The 12,930-nt window shown below is 40.4% G+C and overlaps 1 protein-coding gene across 1 annotated transcript in view; it reads right to left on the bottom strand.

Annotated features, from left to right (window-relative positions):
- LOC127347513 (uncharacterized) overlaps nt 1-10,299 on the bottom strand; it is a 39,918-nt gene extending 29,619 nt beyond the window's left edge. The window contains exons 1-3 of the mRNA XM_071829325.1: nt 10,145-10,299; nt 9,409-9,511; nt 8,749-8,842 (exon numbers count right to left, since the gene is read on the bottom strand). Coding sequence (XP_071685426.1) covers nt 8,749-8,842; nt 9,409-9,511; nt 10,145-10,299 — 352 coding nt within the window. The remainder of the gene's footprint in view (nt 1-8,748; nt 8,843-9,408; nt 9,512-10,144) is intronic.
- Nucleotides 10,300-12,930: the final 2,631 nt, after the last annotated feature.

The raw sequence follows: 12,930 nt of genomic DNA, 5'->3' as shown, positions 1-12,930 counted from the left end.
TTTGTGAATTTTTGAGAACTTTGAAAAAAACGCACATTTCTGGGTATTAAGTTTATTATTACTGGACAGGAAAATTTTTGAAATCTCTAATTAACTAAGGAACTTTGCAAATCAAAAGTGCTACAGCAAGTAAAACAAGTGGAGGAAGAAAGAGATGTTGTTTACCTCCTCTATGCATATAAAAAGTATTTGTTAACAAGGTTGATCAAGTCTTGCCACCAAATAAATTTTCATAGCATAAGAAGAAATAAACCTCAAATCAATCATGTTACCTTGAATTGTATTGATATGGATCCAATCATAAGATTTTGATATCCTTCTTTAGGCTCATATATAGGACAATCGATAGTTCCAACTTTGATAGTTCTCACATTAGAAATAGTGTTAACTCCACATACTTTATCAATCCTCTTGGGGAAATAGACGGTATGCTCCTTATCATCAACATTGAAAGTAACCTTTCCTTTATTGCAATCAATAACAGCCCCTGCGGTGTTAAGAAAAGGTCTCCCAAGAATAATAGACATATTATCATCTTCAGGCATTTGCAGCACAACAAAATCAGTTAATATCAAGCAGTTATTAGTAACTTGAACAGGAACATCCTCACATATACCAACAGGAATAGCAGTAGATTTATCAGCCATTTGCGAAGATATATCAATAGGTATCAACTTATTTAAATAAAGTCTCTTATAAAGAGAAAAAGGCATAACACTAACACCGGCTCCCAAGTCACATAGAGCAGTTTTAACATAATTATTCTTAATAGAACAAGGAATAGTAGGTATACCTGGGTCGCCCAACTTCTTTGGAACTTTGCCATTGAAAGAGTAATTAGCAAGCATAGTGGAAATTTCCTCATTGGGGATTTTCCTTTTGTTAGTAACAATATCTTTCATATACTTTGAATAAGGAGGCAATTTAATAGCATCAGTCAAAGGGATTTGCAAGAAAAAAGGTTTCATCCAATCGCAAAATTTATTATAGTGTTCTTCTTCCTTTGATTTTAGTTTCTTAGCAGGAAAAGGCATTTGCTTTTGCACCCAAGGTTCCCTTTCATTACCATGTTTCTTAGCAATAAAATCTTCTTTAGTATACTTTTTTTTTAGCATGCTTTTCAGGTTCATCTTCAACCTCTTCTTTATCAGAAGCATCATTCTTGTTATTATCATTATCATTATCATGTTCATTACCACTTTCGGTTTCAGCATCAGAAATAGAAATACTATTAGGATCATTAACAGGTTCAGAGGATTCTACAACATTTTTATGTTTCTTCTTCTTTTTCTTAGAAGGAGCACTAGGTTCAATTCGTTGAGAATCTTGTTCAATTCTTTTGGGATGCCCTTCAGGATATAGAGGATCCTGGGTAGAGACACCACCTCTAGTTGTTACTTCATAAGCATGTTTCTCTTTAGAATTATTTTTTAATAAGTCATTTTGCACTTTAGTGAGTTGATCAATTTGAGTTTGAACCATTTGAAAATGTTTAACAAGCATCTTAACATCATTGGAGGTTCTCTCCACAATATCATGCAAATTGCTAATAGCTTGAGAATTTTCCATTAGATGATTCTCTACTCTCATATTAAAATTTTCTTGCTTAGCAATGTAATTATCAAACTCATCTAAGCATTGCGCAGGAGGTTTTGAATACGGAATATCTTCCCTAGTAAAGCGTTGAAGGGAGTTTACCTCAATCATGGTTGAAGGGGGAATTATCTCACATATATCTTCTATGGGAGGTAGATTCTTCACATCTTCGGATTTAATACCTTTCTCCTTGAGAGACTTCTTGGCTTCCCTCATATCTTCATCATTCAAATTAATTAAACCCCTCTTCTTCAATATTGGCGTTGGAGTTGGTTCGGGCATAGTCCAATCATCATGATTCCGGCCTATTTTAGCCAATAATTCTTCAGCTTCGTCTGGAGTTCTTTTCCTGAAAACACAACCAGCACAACTATCCAAATATGCCCTAGACTCAATGGTTAGTCCACTATAAAATATATCAAGTAGATCATTCTTTTCTAAATCATGTCCAGGTCGAGCTCTGATAAGAGAACAAAATCTTGCCCAAGCCTCAGGCAATTTCTCCTCATCTCCCTGGTCAAATCTATAAATTCTCTGTAAAGCAGCATGTTGAGCACTAGCGGGAAAGTATTTTCGAAAGAAAACATCACGCAAATCAGTTGGACTTTTAATAGAACCAGGAGGCAAATTATTATACCAAGTTTTAGCATCATCCTTTAATGAGAAAGGAAAAAAATTAGCGACAAAGTAAGTACGCATCTTGACATCATCAGAAAACAAGCTACTCATAGAAGAAAGTTCAATCATGTGCTCTACAGCACTTTCTTTTTCAGTACCACAAAAGGGTGCTTTCTCTACAATAGCTATATGAGATAGATCAAGAGAAAAATCATAATCTTTATCCTTAATGCATATAGGAGATGTGGCAAATTTAGGATCAGGAGATAGCTTATGCCTAACAAAGATATTGTGTGAGAAACTTTTAATTTTTCTTGCATCAGCAGTAGCATTGCATCTATTAATAAAATCATCATTAAGCTCCACATAATCTTCATCAGGATCATCACTAGAATAATCAAGTTCAGGTGAATTAACAGGTGTAGTGGCATTAGGAGTTTCAGTATTTTCAATTTGTCTAGACTTAGCAATTGTAGCATCTAGAAAAGATCCCAATGAACCACTATCATCAAGCACAGCAGAAACATTATCAATATTATGAGAGTTTTCAGATTCAGCAGAAGTACCAGCAAGTGAAGCTTGCGGCGGTGAAACAAGTTGACTTATCACAGATGGTGAATCAAGAGTAGCAGAGGTACTCAGAGTTGTACCTTTTCTTGTAGTGGATGGTAATATGGCGACTTTAGGATCGCGAGTTTTACCCATGATGGAGAATTTGCAGCGAACAATATCAATCCAAGTGAACTTCCAAATAAAGCTATGCTCCCCGGCAACGGCGCTTTAAAAACAGTCTTGATGACCCACAAGTATAGGGGATCGCAGCAGTCTTCGCGGGTAGTATAACCCAATTTATTGATTCGACACAAGGGGAGACAAAGAATACTTGAAAGCCTTAACAGCGGAGTTGTCAATTCAGCTGCACCTGGAAACAGACTTGCTCGCAAGAGTTTATCAGTAGTAACAGTTTTATAACAGTAGCAGTAGTAAAATAACAGCAGCAGGGTAACAAAGACAGCAGTAGTGATTTTAGTAAACAGCAGGATTAAAATACTGTAGGCACGGGGACGGATGACGGGCGTTGCATGGATGAGAGAAACTCATGTAACAATCAAGCAGGGCATTTGCAGATAATAATAAAACGGTGTCCAAGTACAAAGCAATCAATAGGCATGTGTTCCAATTATAGTCGTACGTGCTCGCAATGAGAAACTTGCACAACATCTTTTGTCCTACCAGCCGGTGGCAGCCGGGCCTCAAGGGAATCTACTGGATATTAAGGTACTCCTTTTAATAGAGTACCGGAGCAAAGCATTAACACTCCGTGAACACATGTGATCCTCACATCACTACCATCCCCTCCGGTTGTCCCGATTTCTGTCACTTCGGGGCCATTGGTTCCGGACAGCGACATGTGTATACAACTTGCAGGTAAGACCATAAACAATGAATATCATGATGAAATAATAACATGTTCAGGTCTGAGATCATGGCACTCGGGCCCTAGTGACAAGCATTAAGCATAACAAGTTGCAACAATATCATCAAAGTACCAATTACAGACACTAGGCACTATGCCCTAACAATCTTATACTATTACATGACCAATCTCATCCAATCCCTACCATCCCATTCGGCCTACAGCGGGGGAATTACTCACACATGGATGGGGGAAACATTGCTGGTCGATGGAGAGGCGTCGGTGGTGGTGATGGCGATGATCTCCTCCAATTCCCCATCCCGGCGGAGTGCCAGAATGGAGACTTCTGGCTCCCGAGATGGAGTTTCGCGATGTGGCGGCGTTCTGGAGGGTTTCTGGCGACTTCGACTTCTTGGTCGCAATTTTTAGATCGAAACCCCTTAAGTAGTCCAGAGGAGGGCGTCGGAGGCCAGCCGAGGGGGCCAGACGCTAGGGCGGCGCGCCCCCCTCCTAGGCCACGCCGGCCTAGTGTCTGGGGCCCTCGGGCCTCCACCTGGCTTGCCCTTCTGGCTCCGTGAGTCTTCTGGGAAAATAAGACTTTCGCATAAATTCCGAGGATTTTCCTGAAAGTTGGATTTCTGCACAAAAACGATACACCAGAACAGTTCTGCTGAAAACAGCGTTAGTCCGCGTTAGTTGTATCCAAAACACACAAATTAGAGGCAAAACAATAGCAAAAGTGTTCGGGAAAGTAGATACGTTTTGGACGTATCAGTCCACAGTTCACTAGAGGTGTCTCTCCCATAAGAATTAGCATGTTGGGTGAACAAATTACAGTTGGGCAATTGACAAATAAAGAGGGCATGACCATGCACATACATGTTATGATGAGTATTGTGAGATTTAATTGGGCATTACGACAAAGTTCATAGACCGCTATCCAGCATGCATCTATGCCTAAAAAGTCCACCTTCAGGTTATCATCCGAACCCCCTCCAGTATTAAGTTGCAAACAACAGACAATTGCATTAAGTATGGTGCGTAATGTAATCAACAAATACATCCTTAGACATAGCATTGATGTTTTATCCCTAGTGGCAACAGCACATCCACAACCTTAGGGGTTGCTGTCACTCCCCCAGATTTAATGGAGACATGAACCCACTATCGAGCATAAATACTCCCTCTTGGAGTTACAAGTATCAACTTGGCCAGAGCCTCTACTAGCAACGGAGAGCATGCAAGATCCTAAACAACACATAGATAATAGATTGATAATCAACATAACATAGCATTCACTATTCATCGGATCCCAACAAACGCAATATGTAGCATTACAGATAGATGATCTTGATCATGTTAGGCAGCACACAAGATCCAACAATGATAGCACAATTAGGAGAAGACAACCATCTAGCTACTGCTATGGACCCATAGTCCAGGGGTGAACTACTCACACATCACTCCGGAGGCGACCATGGCGGTGAAGAGTCCTCCGGAAGATGATTCCCCTCTCCGGCAGGGTGCCGGAGGCGATCTCCTGAATCCCCCGAGATGGGATTGGCGGCGGCGGCGTCTCTGGAAGGTTTTCCGTATCGTGGCTCTCGGTACTGGAGTTATTATCGACGAAGGCTTAGGTAGGCGGAAGGGTAGGTCAGGGGGCGCCACGAGGGGCCCACACAATAGGGCCGCGCGGCCAGGAGGTGGGCCACGCCTCCCGGCCGCGCCGCCCTGGCGTGTCGCCGCCTCATCGCCCCACTTCGTTTCCTCTCCGGACTTCTGGAAGCTTCGTGGAAAAATAAGATCCTGGGCGTTGATTTCGTCCAATTCCGAGAATATTTCCTTACTAGGATTTCTGAAACCAAAAACAGCAAAAAACAGCAACTGGCTCTTCGGCATCTTGTTAATAGGTTAGTGCCGGAAAATGCATAAATATGACATAAAGTATGCATAAAACATGTAGGTATCATCAATAAAGTAGCATGGAATATAAGAAATTATCGATACGTTGGAGACGTATTAATGGTGATTTAGACAATGGTAGAGCAAGGCTAGGAGAGATGGTGAGTGAAGTAACCACATACTCACAAGGATGAATATGGTGACATAAATCATCAATTCATGATGTCAAGGTGATGATGGAAAATAACAAAGGATTGAGATGGGTATGATGGAATATGAGTTGCGCTTCAAATAAGAGGTCAATTGGGAGTGGTTTGAAATACTCCCTGAGTCTAGGGTTTTTGTTGAAGGGAGTCCACTTGAAAGTATCAAATTATAATCCATTTGATCAAGAATTGAAGGGTGAGGGGATACAATGTGGTAGATCAGTGATGTGCATAAGATGTGCAAGGATTGTCATTTGAAAAAGAATTTATTTGAAAAGGATTTGAAACACCTCAATTGTCTAGGGACAATTAGGAATGAACTCAAGTGGAATGGAATTTGATAATGTTGAGAGAAACTAGTTGGAACATAGGAGTTCAAAATGTTCTACTTACTTTCTCAAGTAAAGTAGAGTTTTTCTCAAATGTATAATAAGCAAGAGGAAAACAAGAAATGGAATAGGTACCATAAACAAGATTTTTGTTAAAAAGAAAGCAAGATAGAAAATGATGTTTTAGAAATCAATACTTGGTAGAAATGGGATGAAAAACAAAAACCCATTTCAGTTCTTTGTTTTCTTTAAAGAAAATATCTTGAAAAGATTTAATAAAACCAGAAGTAGTTTTGTGATCAAAACTAGAAAAGGAAAAACAATAGGGTTTTTGAGAAAGAAAACTAATTTAGGGAGAAGTGTTCTCAAGGGTAGACAGTGGCTACAAAATGTACACATCATTCCACTCTTGGTTTTGTAAAGATTAAACTTGAATAAAAACAAGAGGCAAAAGTGCAGGAAGTGATCTTGAGGTTAAACTTTGGATAGGGTACAAGATCAATGGAGTATAAGAGTTGCAAGAGTAGAATGGGACATGCAAGACGTGGAAGTTGCAGATGGTGATGCATAGAGGAGATCCATGCATTGAGGTTACCAAAAATAGTTGTGGGTGCTAAGAGATCAACTGTCAAAGTTGGAATCTTATAAGCCTGCCAAAACAGATTGTTGACTTCGCTTCAGAATCAGCCAGGAGGAGTGGGTATAAGAGAAGGATGTGGCAAGGGGTAAGATGATCCCAAGTTTTTGAATTAAGGATGATCTGATCTAGATTTAGAACACCAATAGGAACTTCAAGATGGCACACTCATGTTGCCATAAGTAGAGAGTTTTGGTGTAGTAAGAAGGAAAACAATTTTTCCTAAGCCACACATGTGTTTTATTAGGTGAGTTGTTTGTTTTACCACAAGGGGTGTTGTTCTATGGGGTAGCTCAAGACAAAACTCAACAAGCTAAACAAGACAATACATCTACCAACAGATCAAAGCAATTCATCATAACAAACAGATCAAGGCAATTCCTCCAACTAGTCTTAAGAAAAAGTTTTTGTTCCCCCTGATTTTTGCACTAAGGACAACTAAACAGGGTTGCAAAAGTTGGGGTGTTACACAGGTCCCATGAGTAGCAGCTTACTCAACGTTTTCAAGGCGGTAGGGGGTCAAAAGAAAAAGGAAATAGCCAAAAATCAGAGGGTGAAAAAAATTCCAAGGAAAGAAACTTTTATAGTACATAGAGGATGACATGTGGGTCCCATGAGCCAGCAGGTTCCTCAGCGTTTCAAAGGCGGCATGAGATCGAAAGAAAAAGGCAAGTGACCAAATATCAGGAGCCAAAAATTATCCAAGAAAAGAAATATGTATTGTTCATAGAGGATGACATGCGGGATCCATGAGGCAGCAACATCCTCAATGTTTCCAAGGCAGCATGGGATCGAAAGAAAAAGGAAATAGCCAAAAATCAGAGGGTGAAAAATAATCCAAGAAACAAAATTTTATTGTACATAGAGGATGACATGCGGGTCCCATGAGCCAGCTGCTTCCTCAACGTTTCAGAGGCGGCATGTGATCGAAAGAAAAAAGGCAAGTGACCAAATATCAGGTGCCAAAAATAATCCAAGAAAAGAAATTTTATTGTACATAGAGGACGACATGCGGGTCCATTTTGCAGCAGCTTACTCAATGTGTGATAGGCGGCATGAGAGAAAGAAAAAGGCAAGTGACCAAATATCAGGAGCCAAAAATAATCCAAGAAAAGGAACTTTTATTGTACATAGAGGATGACATGCTGGTCCCATTTTGCAGCAGCGGTCTCAACGTTTCAGAGGTGGCACGGGATCGAAAGAAAAAGGAAAGTGACCAAATATGAGGTGCCAAAAATAACTCCAAGAAAAGAAACTTTATTGTACATAGAGGATGACATGCGGGTCCCATTTAGTAGCAGCGGTATCAACGTTTCAGAGGCGCCACGGGATCAAAAGAAAAAGGAAGTGACCAAATATCATGTGCCAAAAATAACTCCAAGAAAAGAAACATGATTGCACATAGAGGATGACATGCGGGTTCCATTTTGCAGCAGTGGTCTCACCATTTCAGAGGCGGCACGGGATCGAAAGAAAAAGACAAGTGACCAAATATCAAGTGCCAAAAATATCTCCAAGAAAAGAAACTTGATTGCACATAGAGGGTGACATGCGGGTCCCATTTTGCAGCAGCAGTCTCAACGTTTCCAAGGCGGCATGGGATCAAAAGAAAAAGGAAGTAGCTAGAAATCAGGGGGTCAAAAAATCCAAGAAAAGAAAGAATTTTTGTACATAGAGGATGACATGCGGGACCCATGATCCTGCATCGTAAACGGCTCGATCGGAGAGCGTTGAACGAGATGGCGCGATCAAGAAAAAAAACAATGCTAGAGAGGCTGCCATCTGGGCCCTACATCTCTGGGCGGTACAGATTTACGTTGAACCGGCCGGCGCACCCGAGAATTCATCAAGCACCATATCTCGGGCCACCATACACGACGTTTTCCACGTTTTCGTCGGGCTAGGTGGCCTCAAAAACGAGAAAAAAAAATTGACATGCACCACGGAGAGAGCAAAAATCGTCGGCATGGTGCATCAGCAACCACGGCGCAACTTCAACTTCGTCGGCTATGGCAACTTTTCTTGTAGTGTCCATTCCCTAACTTGACTGCAGCCACTGCTTTGAAGTTGTCAACCAATTTAAGCACATCTCTCCACCAAAACGATCCACATAGTTGTTCAACACGTGGAAGTTTATCTGCATAATGAGCATGCCACACCAGATTCACCCAAGGAATATCACGGTGGTTGTAAAATTTATCTAGAAATTTAATCAGTAAAGAAGCATTCTTCTTTTGAAAATCCACAATTCCTAACACACCACTTTTCTTTGGCTTGCATATCATTTCCCATGCAGCCAGGGATTGCTTTGGTTCATCAAATTTATCCCTCCATAAACACTTCCTTAAAATTCTATCAAGCCGCTTCGTCAAACATGGTGGCAGTTGTAAGGAACATAGAAAATGCAGTGGCATGGAGGAAAGAGCTGAGTTGATCAACTGTAGTATAGCCCCTGTGATAGAAAGGTGGAACTGGATGCGAGTTTCCTTTCTTGTCGACAGACAATAGGCATAAGATTTGAGATGGTGTGGGTCTAGTGGTGCCCAAAGGCAAACCCAAAAATGTGAAAGACATAGTTCCAATTTGGCAACCAACCTTAGTAGCTAACTGTCCCATTAAATCATCAGGAACATTGATTGGCACCATCGTTGACTTACCAAAATTAATTTTCAGACCAGTGGATTTGGAGAATTTATTCAGTACCTCCTTCAGTGCCATCATCTGATCCATATCTGCAGGCATAATTAATAACGTATCATCTGCATACTGGATAATTGGGAAGTCCTCGTCATTAGTCTCAATAGGCCTTGAAATAATTCATTGTCTAAATCATTCACAGCTGATTGCAAAAGATCAGATCCCAAGGAATATAATAGAGGGGACAAGGGGTCACCCTGTCTAACTCCCCTCTTGCAAACAAATTGTTTCCCTGGTATTCCATTTAGCAATATTGCAGATGTTCCAGAGGTTAAAATATTTTTATCCATCCTAGCCAAACCTCATTGAAACCTTTGTGCTTCATAACTTCCAGTATTGCCACATGCTCAATAGTATCAGACGCTTTCACAAAGTCCAACTTAACAATTACTATTGGCTTCTTGGAAATTTGGCATATATAGAGATACTCAAATGCCCAAGCAATACAATTCCGTATTGACCTAGATCTTAGGAACCCATACTGGTTTTTATGCAGGAAGCTCAAAATTTTCCCTTGCAATCGATTTGCAACAAGCTTTGTCAAAAGTTTCAAACATACATTGGTTAATGAAATTGGCCTAAAATCATTAACATCCATTGGTATAGCTTTTTGGGGACCAATGTTATGTATGAGCCATTGATATTATCCAGTTTTATTTTCCCATCATGAAAATCAGAAGACAAACGATAGAATTCAGTTTGAATGATGGGCCAACATTTTTTCAAGAACATTCCATTAAACCCATCCGGCCCAGGTGCATGATCCACTGGCATCATTTCAACAACATCATCCATCTCCTTCTTATCAAATAGAAGAGTTAGCTCATCAAGCCCATCAACCTTAGAAAGCAAGGAGCCCAAATCGAATTCCATGACTATTCCTTCTGACTGGCCCATTCTTTCTTTAAAATTTGTTAACAACATTCCTGCCATTATTTCATGATCTGAAACCTCATTCACATTTCCACCAATGAGCATAGAAATATTATTCCTCCTATATCTCTCTGTTGCCATAGCATGGAAGAACTTTGTGTTGTCATCTCCCTGTTTTATCCATCTAATCCTGCATTTTTTCCAATACTTGCATTCGGCTAAGGCTAATTCCTCCAAATGGATCTTTACCACTTTCCTGAAATTAAATTCAGATCTATACACTGGACAATTTTCCTCCAAATTATCAAGGATCAGTATGACCTTATTACAACTCTGTATCAGCTGTTTTAGGTGAGATAGCCTAGTATGCCACTTTTTTAGATCATACCGTAGAGTTTTGAGCTTGTCTACAACCAAAGCTATGTTATAAGCTTTATTAGAAAATTTTCCCCAAGAGCTAGTTACACAGTCAGAAAAACCTGGGAGATCAACCCAATAATTCTCAAAGTGAAACAATTAGGGTTTTGGTATACTAGTATCCACTGTCACCACGCATGGGACATGATCTGATCCAATTTTACCCAATGGCAGCACCATGGAATGTGGATACTTAGAGATCCAATTTGCACTTGTGAAAAACCAATCGAGTTGCTCAAGCAAAGGCTCTCTCTGCATGTTTGACCGAGTGAAGGACCTTCCTTTTAAAGGGAGCTCTAATAATCCCAAATGGCCTACTATTTCATTGAACAACATCATATCATGAATATTACCACCTGGTTTATTCCTATTTTCTTGATCTCGAATAAAATTTAAATCTCCCAGTACTAGCCAATTATCCATAGTTGGTATATTCAACTTATACAACCATGAGACAAATTCATCTCGAGCTATCCCCTGACATGGTCCATAGACACAAACCATAACCCATGAAGAATTATTATGAACTGATGTAAAACTGACTCTGGCCCCAAAGGACTGAGTTTCAAGCAACAAGCCAGTGAAAACTGATGAATTCCAAAGAACAATAATTTCCCCAGAGGCCCCAATAGAGGGAACAAAAACAAAGAAGTCAAATTGTTTGGGAGCAAAATTTCTAATGAAGCGCCAGTACACTGACTCGCACTTTTTTCTTGTAAATTATATCACACCCACTTTTTTTGACCTGACATCACGCTGCCTATTCTCTGAATTTAAACCACGAACATTCCAGCACAATATTCTCCAACTCCTTCTAGAAATATTACACATTTATAACCAGAGTGGAGAGTAACATAGCCACCCAATACATAGTACTGAGAAAAGTATAGATAACATGACACAAATAATCTGACACATAAATCATCACTGACCAAAATAACCATAATTGAACAAAAGCAACCACAAACTGACAACCCTTGGTTGACAACATCACTTCTTGATCAAGCATCATCATGACCATCTTTGGAGGAAGAAGTTGCAGGATCAGCCTCAAGCCTCTCCTTAGTGAGCTTCTCTGGTGCAATACCAAGCTGAGGCCCTACCCATTTCCTTAGTGCTATGGGTGTTGCAGGTATATTGATGAACTCTTGATCATCCTCCTCTTGATCATTATCTTCCTCTACGTTTGCTCCCTCATCCTGTGGCAACCCAAGCAGGAACTTTGCACGAGACTTCTTCTTAGGGCGCGGCTGAACTGCAAGAACAGGGTTATCTATCTTCACACAGCTACGAGTGAATCGAAGCTCCTCAGGTTGAACAACAAGAGTCTTTGACTTGCGCCCTCTCTTTGCCTTGTCAGCCATTGGAGTAGCAGAGAAAACTGTAGTAGCAACATCAGCAGATAGTTTATCAAAATCAAGCGACCTGGCAACTGGCCTTTCCTTAGGCAAGACAGCTACAGTATCAGCCAATTTATCAGCAGAAGAATGTTCCACACCACTGTCAGTCATGCTATATGTACCCTGCAGCAACAACATACTATTTCCTTGACAGACAGTATTAGTAGCAACCTCCATATTCCACTTGATAAATGCAAAAGGTGAAATTTGTAGTGACAGAGGAAAAGTTTTAGCATAAAGGTCAGGCATCATGGAACGAAAAATCTTATCGCATATGAGGTGGCAGGGAAGGGCCAAAAACAGTCATAACCCTTCCAACATGTATTACATCATGACAGGATCACCCGGAGCCCGTACTTGCAAATTTCCTTGATGCATCATATTAACTGAAGACTGATAGTTATCAGAGATATTCATAACCATTGACTCTTGCACTTCTTCCAATTCCTCCTCCATCCGATTCCCATTATTATTTCCATCCACAGGTGCATCAAAATGATGCTCTGGACCAACATCCCATCCAATCTCAGGATACTGTGGATTAACAAACAGGTTAGGGTGACGCTGTAAATTTCCTGGTAGTGGATGTGGATTGCCATCAAGTGGCATAGGGTCTTCATCAGCAGGAAGTATATCAGCAAAGTCTGCAGTTAGAATGAACACACGTGCAGGCCAATACTCTTTAACCCCTCCCACTGTAGCAAATTTCCCAAAAACCACATCACGTGGCACCAAAGCAGGGGATGGGAAGGATGCATATACAAGCACTCTTTCCTTAATTGGATCTTCCCTATTCCAACTGTGAAATTTACCAAAAGTAGATACTGCATTGGCAATG

This window comes from Lolium perenne, chromosome 4 (assembly GCF_019359855.2).
Source record: "Lolium perenne isolate Kyuss_39 chromosome 4, Kyuss_2.0, whole genome shotgun sequence".
Lineage (NCBI taxonomy): Eukaryota > Viridiplantae > Streptophyta > Magnoliopsida > Poales > Poaceae > Lolium > Lolium perenne.
Note: the sequence above shows the minus strand (reverse complement) of the source record. Positions and strands in the feature narration are given on the sequence as shown.